The sequence below is a fragment of the Hevea brasiliensis genome, chromosome 3 (assembly GCF_030052815.1).
Source record: "Hevea brasiliensis isolate MT/VB/25A 57/8 chromosome 3, ASM3005281v1, whole genome shotgun sequence".
Taxonomy (NCBI): Eukaryota; Viridiplantae; Streptophyta; class Magnoliopsida; order Malpighiales; family Euphorbiaceae; genus Hevea; species Hevea brasiliensis.
Genome location: NC_079495.1, coordinates 4,919,563 through 4,939,790, shown reverse-complemented (window position 1 = coordinate 4,939,790; position 20,228 = coordinate 4,919,563). Strand labels below are relative to the sequence as shown.

The following is a 20,228-nucleotide window of genomic DNA, read 5'->3' as shown; positions in this document are numbered from 1 at the left end:
GATCTTCATCAATTGTTGGTCTCTGTGCTGGGAAACTCTAACTCTGTCCCTCAAGTCTGGCCTCACTGAAAAGTGAGCCAACAATACCCCATCATCTGAAAGATCTAGGATTAAACCTTGATCCATCAACTCATGTACCTCCTGAATCAACAGTCTCTTCTCTGCTGAAATGTGCGCCAGCGCGGAAGATTTTACGCTTAAAGCATCTGCTACAACATTGGCCTTCCTGGGTGGTACTGGATGGGGCAATCATAGTCTTCCAGTTGCTTCATCCATCTCCTCTTTCTCTAGTTTAAATTCCTCTGTTGGAAGATGTACTTCAAAGTCTTTTGGTCGTTGTATATCTCGCACACTTCACCATACGGTAGTGTCTCCAGTTTTTAGTGCAAAGAATACAGCCATTTCCAAATCATGGGTGGAATAGTTACGCTCATGCCTCTTGGTGCCTTGAAGCATAAGCCACTACTTTTCCATTCCGCATCAAAACACACCTAGGCCAACTCGAGGCGTCCACGATTACGGTGTATCCTTCACCGCTCATAGGTAGTGTTAACACAGGCAATGGTTAGACACTCCTTATCCTCATCATTATAACCGACTCTATCGAGCTCTCTTCTGTCCTTTTCATCTTATCCTCTTCCCTTTTCCTATTTTTGGTATTGTTGGTATCATTTTAACCTGCTGTACTTATTCCTTAATTTTAGTCCTATCTCATCCTTACACCTTTTCCTTCAAAGATGTCTATCCCATCATCAACTTTAACTTTCTTTTTATTTCTTAGTCTTATCTTGAATACTAGTTTCATTACTTCAAGAATTCTAACCCTATGATTTACTCCTACCAGACATTCTTCACCTTATGTAACACTTATAATTACCCATAGAATTTTTTTTTTTTTGTATCCCCTTTTTTTTTTTCCAACTTAACTATCAGAACATTATCATTCCCTATCAGCCTTAGTAGGAAATTGCTTATCCTGGATGAATATGAGCCCCATAAACTATAAGTTCCATCTGAACTAACACGGCTGTAGGAAATATGTGTCATGCCTTAATTCCAAACAAGATACTTCACGTGTTCATTCTCCTTAATATAATCATATATCGCCCATAGCTTTCTAAACTTCAACCTCAAATTACCCATCAAGACAATTTCATCTATTGAATCTCAACCATAAATAGTACTTCCTCCAGCTCATAGTTTAAAACAGTTGCAAGCCTTAGTAGCTAACTCAATTTAACTCCTGTCATTACTCTGTTCGTCCTTTCATACTTAATACTAGGTATGCACTTACTGTCATTCTCATATCGAAATTATGTATGAATTTGTGCCTACTAAACTCTCAATAACTAGGTCTCCTTGACTCGTTCTGTTCCTTATATAACCTTCTAGAACCAAAAGCACAAGCTAAACTTGAAAAGAAAGAAAATATCCTCTTATATTCAACTACACCCGATTGTCATATTATAACGTTTCACCTAAGTTTCTTGGTCTTTCTCTCCAAATTTCATCATCTCCTAGCACAATTATGCTCTACCTATACGGTATCATGCATGAACCCTTTACAGTACCATTTTCCTTCTTGACATAATAATTTATAATTTATTAACTTTACTTATACTCGACCTATGATTCATATCTATCATCGTTTTTATTGTGCCATTAACTTTTGTTGATTCATGAAAGATTTCTCTCACTAATAAATTATTCCAACACTAATTCCACCCTTATCTAGGTTCATTAATTTGATCCTTGAACTTTCTCTGATTTATAACCATCCGGACTTGTCACTTTTCGTTCTACCCCTACTATTGTCCATCGTTATTGCTTCACTACAAAGTGATTACATTGATCACACTAAAAATGTTTGCACGACATTCATAACGAACCTCTAACTACCTTCTCACTATCTCAAAAGTCTAACCTAAAACCTATGTGTCATTATCTATCATTCTTTTCCTCTCATCATACCTATTTGATCCCTTAGTGACTTTTATTCAACTTATCGCTTACTAACTTCTCTTTCTCTACCTATTTAGGTAGTCCGCAATACCATCGCACACCTTCTAACATTTACTCATTATTATTGTATTCCATACCTCCATCACTTTTCTCACTAATGTGGTCCCATTTTGGGTTTTCCATCCTTGTCATTCTCCTTGCCAAGAATAACACTTAGCCTATCCTATATCTTAACTTTGTTCCTTTTATTATGCGCTCTTTAGGTTGTCCTTTCATTTATTTCCTTTGTCTTACCCAAAATAGAACTTGACTATTCTATCCCTGGTTCCATTCTTCTTCCTAACATAATAGCTGTACTTGCTAACTATATCTTTTAGAGTCTCTATCGCGTTATCATATGTCTGTGCTACTCAGATTTGGTCCTTTGACCACTCTAGCTAGTACTTCCACTAGCATTTAGATTATATTGCATCTGCAATCAATTGCCCAAACTTTCATTCTGCACTTTCTTTATCCATTGGCCTTCTGTGATTTATCTTCGCTAATTTATTATTCTTAACACTATTATTATTATTATTATTTTCCATGTTTACTCAATTCCAAAACTTAAGATTTCGGGCACCCAAACCCGTCATCCAATTCAAAGGATTTACATCCATCGTGATCTGATTATATATGATTCCTATAATGGAACTTGTATCCTCTCCAGGATACCCGAGCCAACTACTCTCTACCACACTCTACAGTCCTATTTGGGGCACTATTTTATTGGTCACCATTATTAGTAATAACTTTCGATCCCTTCTGAAAAGATAGGACTATACCATAACTTGCTGCAACAAAGGTACTACATTTACCACCTTGCCCAAAACCATGTCAAATTAATGTCTCATTTATTATATCATAGCTCCGTAAATCATCAATTCATAGTTTCGACCTTCCCTAGGTAGTAGGGTTGTACTTTATTCCATACTAATACACACAAGATATACTATTCTCACTAAGCTCTAAGCAAAATGTTTGTCATACTACAAAAATCATCCAAAATTCCATACCAAAGACTAGATGGTCTCACTCTATAGGTGTCACCTTTACTTTGCAACTAGTCCGAAACCTCTGGTCTGATGGCAACTCTTACTGTAACTCTAGCTCATGCTAGGGTAACTGAGTCACTGACTCTAGTTACCACCCAAGCGTGACCTTCGATATTCTAGCTCTAGGCTCTTAACCGGAGTTCACAACTCCTCTGCGGATATAAAACTCGTTGCGGTATTCTTGTACCAAAGCAGTAGACTCTAAAATCCTCATCATAAGCACTACAGGGAAGTACGCAGCTCTACACAATAATCTCATGTCGGTACTGTAATCTGCAGCTTACAGAGCAGACATCGAGAACATTGTATAGTTACTACGATACGTCCTGGAAGACTAGGTCTCTTAATCTCTTATCTCTCTTGAATCTTCTATTATCATAAACTTATTCTGACGGGGTCATCCACTGATGACTGCCTGCAGTGGTATGGCAACTGTACTTTCAAGACTCACGTTTATGTACTCGTGCCTTGCACGAAATGGGCACACCATTTAAACCCATACAGACAGAAACATAGCATTTCTTGGAGTACGTATCCTCATGATGGACCTCACATGTCTACTAACTCTATTTCACATTTATTTGTACTACACGAAATTCAAGACACTAACTAAGGTAATCTTATATTTCCCTAGGTATAACGTAGAATCTAGAAACAAAGAATTACAGGAAAAGACGAAGCAGAATCCTATACTCGCATGTGACTCTAGTAGACTCTTCCCAACACTTAGATAATTTTTCCCTATGAATCGGAGCCTAAGCTCGATACCACATTTGTCACGACCCAACCTATGGGCGGACGGCACTAGGACACAGGCGACTTAAAGCCCCGAGGCCCGTAGTAAGCCTAACTGTTCATTAACCCAACTCTAAGGCCCATTTGGGCCCAATATCAAGAAAACAAACGGACAGAGTCCGGCCATAAAATGGACTTTCCAACGGGGAGTTTTTGACTCACCCGACCTGTAAACACAATATATAGTCATTTGGGGAGCTCAGCTCACCCTCCACATACTCATTAACATAAAATAAATGGGAGCTCAGCTCCCTCATCCAATCCATCAAACATGCATAGCATATTTAGTTTACAGGTCCAACATGATAACAATATTACAGATCATAATCAAATAATTTCTGCTAACACATGCGGAAATTCTAGGAGTAATTAAAATTACACAAATATTGATAAACAACCTGCGAGGTAGAAAAGCAGGTTAACCCAGAACAAAATATCCTCCTGTGGCCTGTAAAAATTTTTGAACAGGAGTGAGCGTTCGACTCAGAGAGTAAAATATATCAATCTTAACTATAATCTCTATAACTATCTGAAACTAATGCAATCCTGTAGAGTGAAATGCAACATTTACATCATATTCACATCATAGCATCAAAAAGGTAATTTGGAGCACTCACACACCCTGTAACATCATTCATAGTATATGGGTGATCCCTATCTGACTCTCTTAAATCAATCTGGTGCGTGAAGAACTCATTTCGGACTTCCACTTAAATACCAAATCGGGGTCCCAGTGAAGAACTCAAGCCGTGTCTACCCAGGGCCGGGTCCCGTGAAGAACTCAAGCCGTGTCTACAGTCTATCCATAGTCCACACCACATCACACGCCGCGCACGCACGCTGCTTGCTCCAAATTACCACAACAACACTCATGGCACATTATGATTATCAATGCAACATAATTCGTGCCTAGAGTTTAACTACATAATTATATGCATATAAGTGATGCATGGGCATGCTGAACATATAATAATATCGAAATTACAGTTAAAATTAATATTTTACTCACAAACTTGACGACAAATTACTGTGGCGGCTGGGCGGAGGAAGAAGGCTGTCCCGGCTCACCTGACAATTACATTACATATATTTAATAAATTTGACTCAATACAACAAAGAAAAAGATCAAGTACGTCCTAAGTCGTAGAAAATCGTGAGTCTCCCTATACCTAGGACCTACCCAACTTTGCAAAAGGGCTAAAAGCACTTCTATATCCACAATCCATATATCCACAACTCAATCACATCACACAGCCCATCACAGGCCCATCAAATCAATCATTCATCACAATATGGAAAAATTTCAATTTAGTCCTTATAATTGATCATTTTTGCAAAAATTGCCCAAACAAGCTCTAAAAATTATAAAACTTTGCCCCGCGGTCCTTAGCAATATTACTAAGCTATTGCAAAAAGAATCGTAATTTTCTAAGCTACCACGAATATTTTATGAATTTTTAATCCTATTTAAGCACTAGAAAATTACGAAAAAGCAAGGTTCGGGTTTACCTTTGCCGATTCCGACTTGAGGCGCTCGGGATGCTGACGATGGTGGGGTAGCCAAAACATCGATCCAATTCGGAGACTTTTCCGTGGTAGTGCATGCGGAAATTCACGAATCCAGGACAATATCGAATTCCATGAATTGAGGATACCTACACGAAGCCCAATAATAATATATAAAAAATCAGGGGTGTTACATATCTAACATATTTAATATGATATTTTCAATATTTTTTTTCTCAATAATAATACCAAACAAACTATTAAATAAATGTGAGCAGAGTTAGTTTTACTTTTCATAAAAAAATTATTAGAATTTTTTTAATTATTATAATTACATTTATAATATTTATATTCTATCCTAATTAAATTTACTGTTGTAATGAAAAAGCTATAACATATGAAACATTTGCATCTAAAAAATGATGTTAAGTTTATATACTTGCTCTAACAAAATAATGGCACTAATATGCTAATTGAGATTTTTAAGTTTAAAAATTAATATTAATATTTATTTATCATTATTTAGAATTTTGAAAATTTAAATCACATCATTAAGGTTTATTTGATATTATTATTATTTATTAGAAGAAAAAAAAATATTTTTTAATTTTATAATATAAAAAAGATATTTGATTCATAAATATAATGCATTGATCTCTATTATATGAAAGTCAAAGCAAATCTAAAATTATTTTTTTTTACATTGAATTTAAAGTAAAATTATTTTATAACTTTAATTAATTTTTTATAAAATTATTATTTTAAATGTTTATATGATTGGAATTCTTTTATTAAGTGTTATTGTGAATAATTATAAAAAATAGCGTATCAAATATTTTAAATATATATATATATAGTTCATACAATAATTTGCAGTGTTAATGGGAACCACTTGTTGGGAGTTAGTCAAAATACCAAAATTGTGGAAGAGGACTCAGGTCGTCAATGGCAGACTTAAAAAAATAAATAATAATAAAATAAAAGCGACAGGTAGGAAAAGGTCAGATTCTCTTCTTTTCCGCGGGTAATTAATTTACCTTGATTCTTCCGATTGAAGAAGGGTATTTTCGACATTTAACAATTCGTTAGTGCCAAACTAGTACGAGGGTTTGTAGAAAAATAAAATAAAATATTATTTTAAAAATATTTATTAGAACAATGCAAATTTTAATTACAATAATTAAAATAAAATTTCTTCAAATTATTATTTTAATAATATTTAAAAATAATATTATTTAAATAATTTAAATCTTAATCTCAAATAATTACTAATAGTTCACTGAGTAAAAGAGCCTTGAATTTTATGAAAGGGATTTTATTTTATATTATATTTTAAATTTTAAATTTAAAAAAATTAATTATTTAATCTTTAAATTTTATATTATATTATATTTTAATTTTTTAATTTTAAAAAATTAATTATTTAATCTCTAAATTTTATATTATATTATAATTTAATATCTAAATTTTAATAAATAAAATAATTTAATTTTTTTATCAATAAATAAAATTATTATAAATATTAAAATTATAAAAATTAAATTATTTTATTTATTAAAATTAAAAATATTAAATAATTAATTTCTCAAAATTTCGAGAGCAAAGTTGTTATATTAGGTCAACCCATTAACCAACCAGTGGCTTGCAATGATGATCAAAATAATGCATAGATGTTGTGAAATAAAATCACGAGGCAGTCAACATTTTGACAATATAACATGTTATGAGGGAAGAAAGAGAAACTGATTTTTGAGAAATTATTAAGTGCTCTCCGTGCATATGTATTTTTTATTTAAATATAAAAGTTTTATTTTTTTAAAATTAATAAAAATTAAATTTTATTTTTTAAAAAAATATTATTTTTTAATATTCCCACTTCATACAATAATTTTTCCTGATTTTTAATTACATATTTTTGTATGGAGTTCATAGAGTATGCTGTTTTAGTTGGGTTAGTTTAGCTCAATGCCTAGCAAGCATCTACTTGATTCCTTAGCATAATCCACAATCTACATATTTATTAATCATTTTTATTAAACTAAACTCTTTTTTCTTTTAATTGGTAAGATTATGTACAATTTAAATATAAAAAATCATGTCTATATGGTCATTATAAATTCAAATTCAACTAATATAAATACAAAAAAAAAAATATGAATTGAGTACTTAATGAATCAAACTAAGAAGAAATGATGAATGTAGTTCAACTCCTATCAACAACATTGATTTATGTTTCACAAAAAATAATTTGCATATGAAAAATATTTTTTATTATTTAGTTATAATATTAAATTAATGATATGTGTTTATGTGATTTATGTATAAATATTTTCATAGTTTAACAAGGCTGTTAAAGTTCAGAAAAATGACTTTCTCATTTCATTTTTTTTAAAATGATATAATTTTTCTTTTACTGGGAAAATATTTTTTGTTAATTTAATTTTTTAAGTTCTTCAAAGGCTAAAAAATATTTAAAAAAAATATTTTTTGTGAAATAAATTAAGTTTAAGTGTAAAAAAAAAATACAAAATTAGGATGAGAAGAGCCGTTGCATTGTACCCCCTTCTCACCTAATACTCCTTGCGTTTAGAAATGATGTTTTGAATGAAATGCCAAAAAAATCCATAAAATATAGAATATATAGAATTTCCATCCCTAATTTAATAATATTTGATGGATTAGGACACAAATATAAGTATTCTTCAAATATGTCACTGAAAAATCTTTGTTTTCAGGGTGTATATATATGCTATAATTTATACTTAAGTCTCTATATTTTAAAAAATAATGAATTCATCTCTAAATTTTAGATAAAGGGATGAAAATATATAATAAAATTAAAAATGCTCTTTATTTATTTATAAAATATAAAAATTTAAATATTAATTATTAAATAGTAGAAGGATTAAAAAATAACTTATCCTTATTTTAGTTTTTGCAAGCTAATGGCAACAAGCTATGGGTCTGTTTATAGGAAAATTTATTATTTAGTTATTGTATTTTAACGAAATTAATTATTTAATTATTTTATTTTTAAAAATATGTTAATTAGTTTCTATATTTTTATTTTATTTACCTTTCAGCCCTTCCATCTATTTAAATTAAAATTTATATTAGTTAATATATTTAAAAGATAGATACAATATTTAGAAAATAAAAAGATTATATAGTTATATTTTTTAAATTATAGAAACTTAATAAAATTTATACTAATACCTAAAAATAACTGGAGAGAACAAGAATAAATAATAATAATAATAATAATAATAATAATAATAATAATAATAATATATTTTTAAAAATAAAATGATCAAATAATTAATTTTCTTAAAGCAGTAGGGCTAAATGGTAATTCTCTCCTTATATATGCTTGATGTGGAACTGGGCCTATCACTGGCCATTTGGGCCTAAAACCCAACACCAGAAGATCGTTGATGGGAGTCTTCTGGCCTGCATCTTTGAGAAAAAATAATCCATAGTTGAAAGATGAAGATACCTGAGAAAGGTTCCATTATGCCAGTGGAATCATCCCCGGAGGAAGAGGCCCCTCATCAATCATTTCCCACACGAAAACAATTAAAATACACCAACCAAAACGGCCCCTCGTAATACTGACTAATATATTAGGCTTACTCATTAGTCTCCTCATTAATGCTGCTTAATCTTCTTTCTCGCTACACACGCCTTCTTCCCCTCCTTCCCAATTTCAGGTAATTGCTTTTCCTTTATAATTTTTTCCTTTTTTGTTTTTACTTAATGTCAATATTGCTGAGTTTGTTTGCTTGTACAGTATAGTTCAATTTGTGCAAGGAGAGACATGAGTCTTAGAAATTCGCATTTTAATGTCAAAAGGACTGTTACTTTTCGATTGTGCAATGTGTCCAGGTATTTTTTTTGGTATTTTGATTGTTTTCTTGGCTATGGAAATAAGGGGTTTTATTTATTTGTGATGATTTTGTGCTCAGTTACAAAACTGAGTTGCTAGAAATTTCCTCTGATGATCCCAAACTTCATGTTCTCTTTATTCCTGGGAATCCAGGTTGGTTATTTTTATGTTTAAGTGGGTGTATGTGTTCTTTTTTTAGTTCAATAATGAGAATTGTAGATTAGGACTTAAGAATTATGGGTTTTGATACAGGTGTTGTATCATTTTATAAGGATTTTTTAGAATCACTATACGAGTTGCTTGGAGGGAGTGCATCTGTTACAGGCAATTCTTTTTCTATTCTTTTGTTGGATATCCAATTTTGAGGTTTGATTGTTTCTCTCATTTATTGCTTCTTGGCATTCCTCAACAGCTATTGGGCATATATCTCACACAAAAAAGGTACTTTCCTTTTTCTAATATTAGGTTAAAATGGTGCCAGCATTTGATTCTTAGGATTATTAGTTAAATTTCATGTCTTTGTATGTACAATTTCTCTCAGGAGTATAAAAGTGGGAATAAATATTATTTTTTATTTTTTTACGAACCTATCATTTGTTTCACAGAATGTATTGAAAGGAACAAAATGAAGATAAAATTTTGAAGAAAACATTTGTCTTGGTAAACCGGATAACTTCTATGGATTTGTTTAACAGTATGCGCAATGCAATTAGTTTGCATATATTTTCTCTTTGGTTGACTAGTGGGAGGTATTTCTCACATGAAAGTTTTTTCTTCTTAGAACTGGGAGCATGGCAGGTTATTCTCATTACAACAACAAATTGATCACAAGGTATCATTCTGTTTGCTTTACTGGCCTTCAGCTAATTAATGGCCTCATTTTATTAAGTAGGGACCTTAAGTATTTTAGCATGGGACTTTGTTAGGTTAGAAAACCTTTTCCCTGTGAGGATAAACACTCTGGATGAGATAGGTTGGCTCCTTAGTCGTTACAAAATCTTAGTGGATCTTTTCAATCAATTTGCTTGAGCTTTGGTCACTGTGCTTGTAATTCTGGTAATAGATTTGAGGGCTTGAAAATGGAATTCGACTTAATGAGAAATTTCCCTTGAAACATAGATAGATAATTCAAGTAGCTCGCGTATTTCAACAAACTTATTTTTCTTGGGCGTGCCAACTTTAACTATCAGTTCAACATTTCATCACCTTGTTAAGAACTCTCGACTTTTTTAGTGCCCTACCCATTTCTGAAAGTATTCTTTTTTTTTTTTTTTATTTTGGGAAGAAACCAATATACTTTTCTACTATATTCTTTATGTTGTAACCTCCATTCAATTGTACAACTTTTTGCAGGTGGATTTCATTGAACAGGAGCTGAAAAATATTGGGGTTCCAATAGTACTGGTCAGGCTTTTTTTTTTAATTTTTTTTATTTTATAATTTCAATTTTTAACATGAGGTCAACCCAATGTTTAAAATAACAGCAAGTTGGAAATGGAATTATGTAATTGGATTATTGGACTAAATACGCTGTTGCTACTGTGATTATGTTTTCACACTATTAATAAACTCAACTCAACTAAGCCTTTATCCCAAAAATTTGAGGTCGGCTATATGGATTTGCTTTCTCCACTCTAAACGATTTTGGTTTAAATCCTCAGAAATGTGTAATGCTTATAGGTCATGTTGTACTACTCTCCTCAAAGTCAATTTAGGTCTACCCCTTTTTTTCTTTCTATCCTCTAACCTAATGTGTTCTACTTGTCTAACTGGAGCCTCCGTATGTCTACGCTTCACATGACCAAACCACCTCAATCTCCCTTCTCTTAACTTATTCTCAATTGGCACCACTCCTACCTTTTTTCTAATACTCTCATTACGGACTTTATCTAGTCTAGTGTGGTCATTCATCCATCTTAACATTCTCATCTCTGCAACTCTTATCTTAGACGAATACGACTCCTTCAGTGCCCAACATTTACTACCATATAACATAGCCGGTCGTATGGCTATTCGGTAAAATTTTCCTTTCAACTTATTGGGAATCTTGCGATCACATAAAACTCCCGTGGTACGTCTCTACTTCAACCATCTGGCTTTAATCCTATGACTAACATCCTCCTCACATCCTCCATCTACTTGAAGGACTGAGCCGAGATATTTAAAGTGATTACTTTGGGATAGTACCACTCCATCTAAACTAAATCCTTCCCTATCACCAGTTTGGCCTTCACTGAATTTGCAATGCATGTTTTTTTTGTCTTTGTTCTATTTAACTTAAAGCCTTTTGACTCTAGAGTACTTATCCAAAGCTCTAGCTTTTTATTGACTCCTTCCGCGTCTCATCTATCATAATAATATTATCCGCAAACATCATGCACCAAGGAATACTCTCTTGTATGTGTTTCGTCAATTCATCTAAAACTAGTGTAAAAAGGTAAGGGCTTATAGCTGATCCTTGGTGTAATCCAATTGAGATCAGAAAATCTCTTGTGTCCCCTCCCACTGTCCGCACAATAGTAGTTGCTCCTTCATACATATCTGTCAACACTTGTATGTACCTAATAGATACCCTCTTTTGTTCTAACACAGTCCATAAGACATCTCTTGGAACACTATTATAAGCTTTCTCTAAATCAATAAAAACCATGTGTAGATCTTTCTTCACATCTCTATATTTCTCCATCAAGCTTCTAATGAGAAAGATCGCTTTTATAGTTGAACGACCGGGTATGAAGCCAAATTGATTGAGAGAGATAGAAGTATCATGACATAGTCGATGCTCCACAACTCTCTCCCATAACTTCATAGTATGGCTCATGAGTTTAATTCTCCTATAGTTCGAGCAACTCTGTATGTCTTCCTTATTTTTAAAAATAGGTACTAAAATATCCCTCCTCCATTCATCAGGCATTTTCTTTGAGTTTAGAATTTTATTGAATAATTTAGTTAACCATGCCACTCTTATATCTCCCAAACACTTCCATGCTTTAATTGGTATTCCATCTGGTCCATAGGCTTTATCCATTTTCATTCTCTTAAGTGCTTCCTTTACTTCTAAAGATCTAATCTTTCTAGTATAATTCACATTCTTTTCTATTGTTCTATAGCCTATATTCACGCTATTACCATTTTGACTATTATTAAAGAGATCATTAAAGTAATTTCTCCATCTTTCTTTAATGTCCTCATCTTTCACTAACACTTTTCCTTCTTAATCCTTAATGCATCTAACTTGATTGAGATCTTGACATTTCCTTTCTCTCCTCCTTGCTAATCTATAAATATCTTTTTCCCTTTCTTTAGTTCCAAGTTTCTCATATAACTTTTCAAAGGCTTGTGCTCTGACTTGACTAACTGCCTTTTTTGCCTCTTTTTTTTTGCTATCTTGTACTGTTCATATGCCTCGTTATTATCACATTTCGACTGCCAAAACCAAAACCTCCATGAACATTCTCATAACCTTGCCTATCACTTCCTACATGTCCATTCAAATCTCCACCAATGAAAACATTCTCTTCATTCGGTATGCTTTGCGTTAAATCATCCATATCTTCCCAAAACCTTTGTTTACTCTCACTATCTAGTCTTATTTGTGGGGCATAAGCACTAACTATATTTATTGTTTTTCCTTCTAGTACTAACTTTACTAGTATAATTCTATCTTCTACTCTTTTCACAGCTATTACAGCGTCTTTCAATTTCCTGTCTATGATTATGCCCACTTCATTCTTATTTCTCTCCTTTCCGGTAAACCACAGTTTATACTTTGAATTACTCACTTCCTTGCTTTTCTCTTTTACCCATTTAGTCTCCTGAATGCAAGCAATATTCACCATTCTCCTTTCCAAGGTATCCACAAGCTCCATTAATTTTCCTGTAAGTGATCCAACATTCGAAGTACCAACCCTGATCCTCCTCCTATCCTGTTCCTTCCTAATTGGTCTCCTTTTATAATATCTTCTATTGTTTTCTATATCTATCTTGTGTTCTGTTCCACTATCTGTTCTACTATTTGTCCTATGGACTAACTTTTTTACTCACACTCGTCCATGATGTGGGAACCCTTGCTTACTTAGCACCACACCTGGGCACCGGCATGGCGCGTTGCTGTCGGCGAACGCTCTACACTCTTGCATATTTCTCACAACACCCGGGCTTCAATGTAGTGCGTCGTAAGTAGAGGACGCCCCAACGTTTATATCATTTGAATCCATATCATAAGGTGTGACGAAATTTTTACGCTAGCTGTTACCTACCGCAACCCTCCTCTTTTATCCGGGCTTGGGACCGGCTAAGCGCAAACTACTTAGGCGAAGTTTTTCACACTATTAGTAAAATTACAGAAATCAACAGTACACCAAAAAAGAATTTAATTAAATATGCGATATATTAATTCAGTAAACATCTAAAATCATATTCATTGTGTAGTTCTAAAAATTTTGTACAACAAATTAACGTTAAAAAAAATATCTTATAGAGGATAGAAGATTACCTTAAATTTTTCTTATGAACCCTCGAAATTATAAAAAAAAAGGAACAATGAGGTCAACATCTCTTGAATTTTAGTGTGAGTTTTTGGCTTAAGGTTAAAGAACTAAGAAAAGAACGAGGTTTGTGTTTTGGAGAGTATTAGGTCGCAGAAGAAAGGGAGGAATTGTTGGAAAAGCCCATGCTGATAGCCTTGATTTAGAAGTAATGGCTGTCTGTATTGTTTGAAAATGGCTGTATATGTCAGTTTGAGGCTGTTTAACGCTGCACATTGGATCAAGTGCAATATGATTTGCTGATAACATAAGCATAAATAAATGTATAGTTTTTACTCTTGCAGAAGAAGTAATGGATGTTAATAAAAGCATTTCTGACCTCACTAATATAATGGCCTTCATTGAATGATTGATTGGTGGGAAATTGATTTCTAATTTCTTGATATGATTATTGGCTCTTGATTGATTTGCTTTTTTAAGTTGTTTTTAGAACTGCAGGAATAGCCTTAGTGTTGATTATTGATTCAGTTTCCAAGTTGAAAATTTTGGAGACTAATATGCAATTTTTCTCTGAAGGTTGGGCATTCTATTGGTTCCTACATATCTATTGAAACACTAAGGAGGTCTTCTGAGAAGGTGATGAATGCTTTGCAGTTTTACAGTTTCAGTTCTTGTCATGCTATCTCTCATGTGAATTTACATAGCATTTCTTATTATTGACATTTACCTCTGGCTTTTTAGGTTAAATATTACATAGGACTTTATCCATTTTTAATGTTGAACCCTCTATCAGAGAAGCAGATTAGTATCAAGAAAATTGCAGAGTAAACCTCTTTCTTTATTTGGAGTAACATTTTTCCCCTTCCTTTTCCCAATCCCAAGCATCTTTATTTTATTAAAACATGATAGAACCTTTTCTTTTTTGCTTTAACATTTGCGCTCTCTTTTCTGGTTGCTCACTTCATGCTCAAAATCTCTCTCTTTGGACTTTAACAATGTTTTCTAGGGTTTATCTTGATGGGACATAGGATAGAAAATAGAGATTTAATAAACTCCCAAAATGATGTAGACATCCAGAGACAAGTTTTTTGAAGTGTTTCAAAGATTTAACTGCTGTAGAAGTTTGGTATGTTTTAGGGGTTAGGGTAGATTTATTGCTGCAATTCTGCACTATTCATGAACAATATTTTGAGGAAAAAATAATTTAAGTCTTATAAAATTTTGGTTAGGGTCTTCAGGGGAAGATTCATAGGATTTAATCGAGTGAATATTAAATCTGACCCATAGTTCTGTTGGCATCTTACCTTGGGCCAGAGATGCTGTACAAATCCCTAACGGTGCTTGAAACCTGCTAAAGGTTTTGGGAAATTAATTCTCATTTCTTTTTGAAAGATAAATCATGCCTGCCATATATGTTGATAGGCTCGCAACAATCCTAATGCTTTAAGGACTTGGATTCCTCAATAGAATAAAAATAACAAAAAAAGCTAGTAAAATAAATATATACATGAAAATATTCATAATTTTTTTATTGGATGAGGACAATTTTTTATTTGATACATGGTATGGGAATTAATATAAATTTGCCAATCTAGTTTAATTGATAGTTTTAGCAATGGTTATAATTTTTTCCCTTCTCTTGGTCATATGATTACTTTGCCAATCTGTGCGGTTTGGACATATATGACTGAGTGTCAGTTTTGACTTTTGTCAATATACCAGTTATGCATGAGGACCTTATGGCAGAATTTGTGGATTTCAGGTCCTCCATTCTGTCTGCTTTGCTTAGTTTCAGTATAGCATCAGTGGGAGTGCTACCTAGGTGTGCTTCAAGAACAATTGTGTCAAACTCTATTGGGAAGTCATGGTCTGCTACTGCTGTTAATGCTGCTTGCAGCCACTTGCTACAGGTTTGGTAATATTTTTTCTTCTAGGCATAATTGCGTTCATAGCCTGCAAATGTGGTTCTAACAATCTTTAGATCATTCAACTTTCTTGTTGCATGACATACACTACACTCTTCTAAACCATATGCTGACATTGATTTTCTCTTTAAATAATGTTGTAACCAGCTGGGTATCTCATGTCTACATCTTTTTGATTTGTGAATTGATTTAATATTTCTTTTATTGACAGTATCATACCTTCCGGAACATGATATTTATGGCATTGACAGAATTTAGAAAGGTAATCTTGCTTGCTTATGAAATTTACATTGCAAAGTAGTAAATTGTATGATTAATGGTAGTCTATTTGATATGTACATATCCTAAAATAGCTCTTGATGTGGTGTTTGCATGAAATTTAATCCACCAAATGTGATGAGAGTTCATGTGAACAATATATTTTGTGTTTGGAAAATAAAAAAATTCATTTGAAATTAAAAATTCCATGCACCACTAACCATAAATCTAATTAGAGTTAAATGCCTCTTTATCATTTAATTAAATCAATACCTTTATGTATCTTTTTGGCCCATTGCTTTTTTCTCACTTTCTTTCTCTATATTAATTCATATAGGCTTTCTGGGGAATTAAAATATTACAACAACCAGCAACTTGGCTTCACTAGTTGTGTTCATCTGTTTCATGCGTTGACAAAGCATGCTATCAATTTTGATTGAACCCAGAAGAAAGAGAATGAAACCAACAACCAATTTTGATGAAACCTAACAAAAAGCAATACAATCAACAATATCTTTCGTTGCTAAGGAAAGACGGGGACAAATTGTACCTAAAGTTACACATGGTTACTTGCTGTTCAGAACCCATTAATAAAATGACTTGTCTCATATTGATATGACTGAATGAGAACTTTTATTGGTGAAGAATTGATATGATTGTATATGATTTGAAAAGGAAATGGGGATGGAGATTCAGATTATTTTTAACGGTGGTAGAGATCATTTATTGCTATTCAGATTAGAGGAAACGAGCAAGGCAAGGAACTGAGATGAGAGGGATAGGATAGGAGCAAGAGATGTGTGAAGAAGATAGATTCTCGTTCTGTCATGGGCTTCATAACCTAGGGAAGATAAAAGAATTATATTGCCTATAGTATTTTAAGTATCAAAATAATATTACTTAGTAACATAAATGTTGGATCTGTCAGTCTATTCCAATTTTATTTCCAATAAGGCAATGACCAACCCAATAAATCAGGTTTTATAAATTTTAAACAATAGCCAATAATATTGAATTTGCTGGCTAAAGCGGGCTGATGAACATTCCTACTTGTCCTCTACCTGCTTGAAGTGTAATGTGCCTGAATATTTAATTTTAATAAAAATTTAATAATTTGAAAGATTCACAAGAAAGAAAAACTTGAAAGAATTTCAATTTCTCTATTTATTTCATTTAATTTTGTATGTCCACTTATAGGTACAATAAAGCATATGCTGCCTCTTCTACTCCAGCAAAATATTTAAGTGTACAGCAATGTTCACATGAGAGTTCTAAACTATGTCCACAACTTTGTGTTAACTATGGTTCTTTTATGTTAGCTTTCGGAAACACCAGATTGGGCATTCATGAGAGAGAATCGGAGTAAAATGGCATTCTTATTTGGTGTTGATGATCACTGGGGTCCACTGGAAATGTTTGATGAGGTGAGTGATGGATTCTAATTTCTTGTCTATTGAACTGTTGCATCTTTTGAAAAGCTTTCAATGGAATGTTGCGTGTATCTGTACAGTGGAAGTGCCTCTTTAGCCAATGTGGACTCTATTAATCAATGTTTTCAAATCCAGCCTGGTTATTGAACCAGTGAATGCAAAGGGTTAAGGGTTTAAGGTTGAACTGGTATACTATTAAATAAATATTATAAAATTATTGATAATAATATTTTTATTATAGTTAGGTGTTTTATATATTTTTTAAATAATTATTAAGATAAACTTAGTTAAATTTTAATATGTAAATATTTTTTTAAAATAATTTAGATTTTAATTAAGTTTATAATAGTTATTAATTATTTTAAATTAATAAAATATAATGTAAATTAATAAAAGAAATAATTATATGACAATTAAGTTGATTATTTTATAAAATATATGCTAAAACAATGCACATAAGTGTAGAAGAGATGGTCTTTAGTTAAAAAAAGCTGTTCCTAGGTTCTAGATTTGATTCCCAGAGACCACATTAGTTTTTTTTTAAACTGAGGTGCTGGAAAACTGGATCAAACCTAGTCGGGTCAACCGGTTCGATTGCAGTCAGAATTTGTGAGTGAACCGAACTGGACCAAGCTCTGGTTTCCAGTTAAACCGGTCCGACTGGCCGGTCTAATCCAGTTTTCAAAACAATGCTATTAATCATAGTTTGTTTGGGGGTGCAGATCTATATTTATGACGTATAAATGCTTTATTTTCTATCTTGCCATTACACTTTGGGTTTATTTCCTTGGGTATGTAAATGTTTATGATATAAGGTTAATGGCGATGAGATCTTAATAGGAGTTAGTTTCACATAAGAATAGTGTTCAGTACTTTGTAAACAGTTGAAAAGGGTTGCTAGTGTATATGCATGTTTCCTCAAATAGCATCATATGGTAATTTATTTGTCACGTGGGAAATGGAGATTGTATGTTATGAGTGATCATAAACACTTGTGAAGCATTGACGATGGCAATACGAAATAGCTCCAAAGCAATGCATCGGATGATAATGCTGACTATTATGGTGATAGCATTGACGATGGCAATAACAAATACCTTCAAAGCAATGCGTCTGGTGATAATGCTGACAACTACAGTGATTTCATGTTCATTCTGTTTCTGCTTCATGATGTTGAGCTTGTACTGCTTTTTATATATATAAATTTATATTAAACAGAGATTGTCCTGTAATATTCTTCACCATTTTTCGTGACTGACTTGGCTTATGTCTAACTAACCTTTTGTGGTAGTAGATTGGAAAGCAGGTTCCTGGTATTGCTTTATCAGTAGAAAGGGAAGGCCATACTCATAGTTTCTGTTGCACTGAGGCTGGTTCAGTATGGGTTGCTCAGCATGTGTCGAGCTTGATAAAGAATCAAGTGTTAAGCTCAATCCAATAAAGTGAGACACCTTGTATATTTTTAAACAATTGGACAGATGATGATAATTATTCATCTCATTCTTTATAGTGACAAGTGCCAATTTATTTAGTGTATTTTCTGAAAAATGACTCCATTTGTTTATTTTGATGACTAGTGATTTGTGGGTGTGAACATTGGTCTGATAAAGCTTAGTCTTTGTTTTTGATAATGACCAAGTTATGTAAAAAATATTCATCAACTATTCATTTCTTCCATCATATCTTGAGTTTGATTACTGATGATGAATGGCCTGTGAAACCTGTGTATTCTTATTATTGGCATTGCTTCTTCCTAGAAGAGAATAATTATAACATTCACTGTTCTATTAAATTTAGAAATGATAGACAACCAATAATAGAGTGCCGAATAAAAGAGAAAAAACTCATTTATATCACTTCCTTTGATATATATTATAAATCTTTTAATTCCTTTTACTAATTTTCTTTTCTATTTATGATGTTGTAATTATAATATGTAAAATTAAAATAATTATGCAAGAGATAAATCAACTATGTATAAGGTAAATTTTAGTTTCTAAGGCATGTCAAAAATCACTAGTCAATTTTTGTAAGATTTTGTATTATGATTAAGAAAATAATTAATTCAGTTAAATTATAATAAAATATTTTTTAATTTGATTTAATTAATTTTTATCTTATCTAATTAAAAGAGAGATGGGGTATTAAGGCGTGTTTTAAAAAATTGTATAAATAGTTATTATATTTAATAGAGATCAAATAAATTTAGAAAAAAAAAAATTAATACTCATTAATGTTATGAAAATGACGCATAATTGTGAAACGATTTCATAATAAATTAAATAAAAATTTTATATAAATATAAATAATAAGAAATAAATATGATAAGTGTGATATATATATATATAAAAACAGAAAATTATAGTTTATGATAAAACATTACAAAGCCACAAGTCCCAAAAAGATGGGTGATTATCACATGCAAGCATTTAATTTTATGTGTATTTTCATAAAAGTCAATACATTTTAATTTTTTTATAAAATTTATTAAATTTTAATTTAATTTCATAAAAGTTATTATAACCTGAAATTAAAAATTTTCATATTAGCCTCTTATCTTATCAATTATTTTATAAATAAAATTACCTAGTTATTAGTTATTAATGGAGGAAAAAATAAAGAAAGGGAAGGAGTTTAACGATGAGAGAAGTAACTATATGTGTTTTATGTGTTTTTTTTTAAGAAACTAATAAAGTAAAATAATTTTATTTTTAAAATAGCTAATAAGTCAGCAGGTTAATATAGAAAAATTTAATTTTTAGTCACAATGATTTTTATAAAATTAAATTAAAATTTAGTTAATTTTATAAAAAAAAGTTAAAATTAGTGATTCTTATGAAAATACTTATAAAATTAAGTAATTGTGTGTAATATTTATTAAAAAA

The 20,228-nt window shown here is 31.8% G+C and overlaps 1 protein-coding gene across 1 annotated transcript; it reads left to right on the top strand.

Annotated features, from left to right (window-relative positions):
* The first annotated feature begins 8,851 nt into the window (after positions 1 to 8,851).
* On the top strand, positions 8,852 to 18,913 carry LOC110646156 (uncharacterized). Its single transcript, XM_058143673.1, has 13 exons — positions 8,852 to 9,067; positions 9,160 to 9,242; positions 9,323 to 9,396; positions 9,496 to 9,567; positions 9,656 to 9,684; positions 10,025 to 10,075; positions 10,597 to 10,647; positions 14,307 to 14,366; positions 14,472 to 14,554; positions 15,493 to 15,640; positions 15,867 to 15,917; positions 17,233 to 17,337; positions 18,638 to 18,913. The coding sequence occupies exons 2-13, from the start codon at positions 9,175 to 9,177 to the stop codon at positions 18,782 to 18,784; spliced, it is 939 nt and encodes a 312-aa protein (XP_057999656.1). The 5' UTR covers positions 8,852 to 9,067; positions 9,160 to 9,174; the 3' UTR covers positions 18,785 to 18,913.
* The last annotated feature ends 1,315 nt before the right edge of the window (positions 18,914 to 20,228 follow it).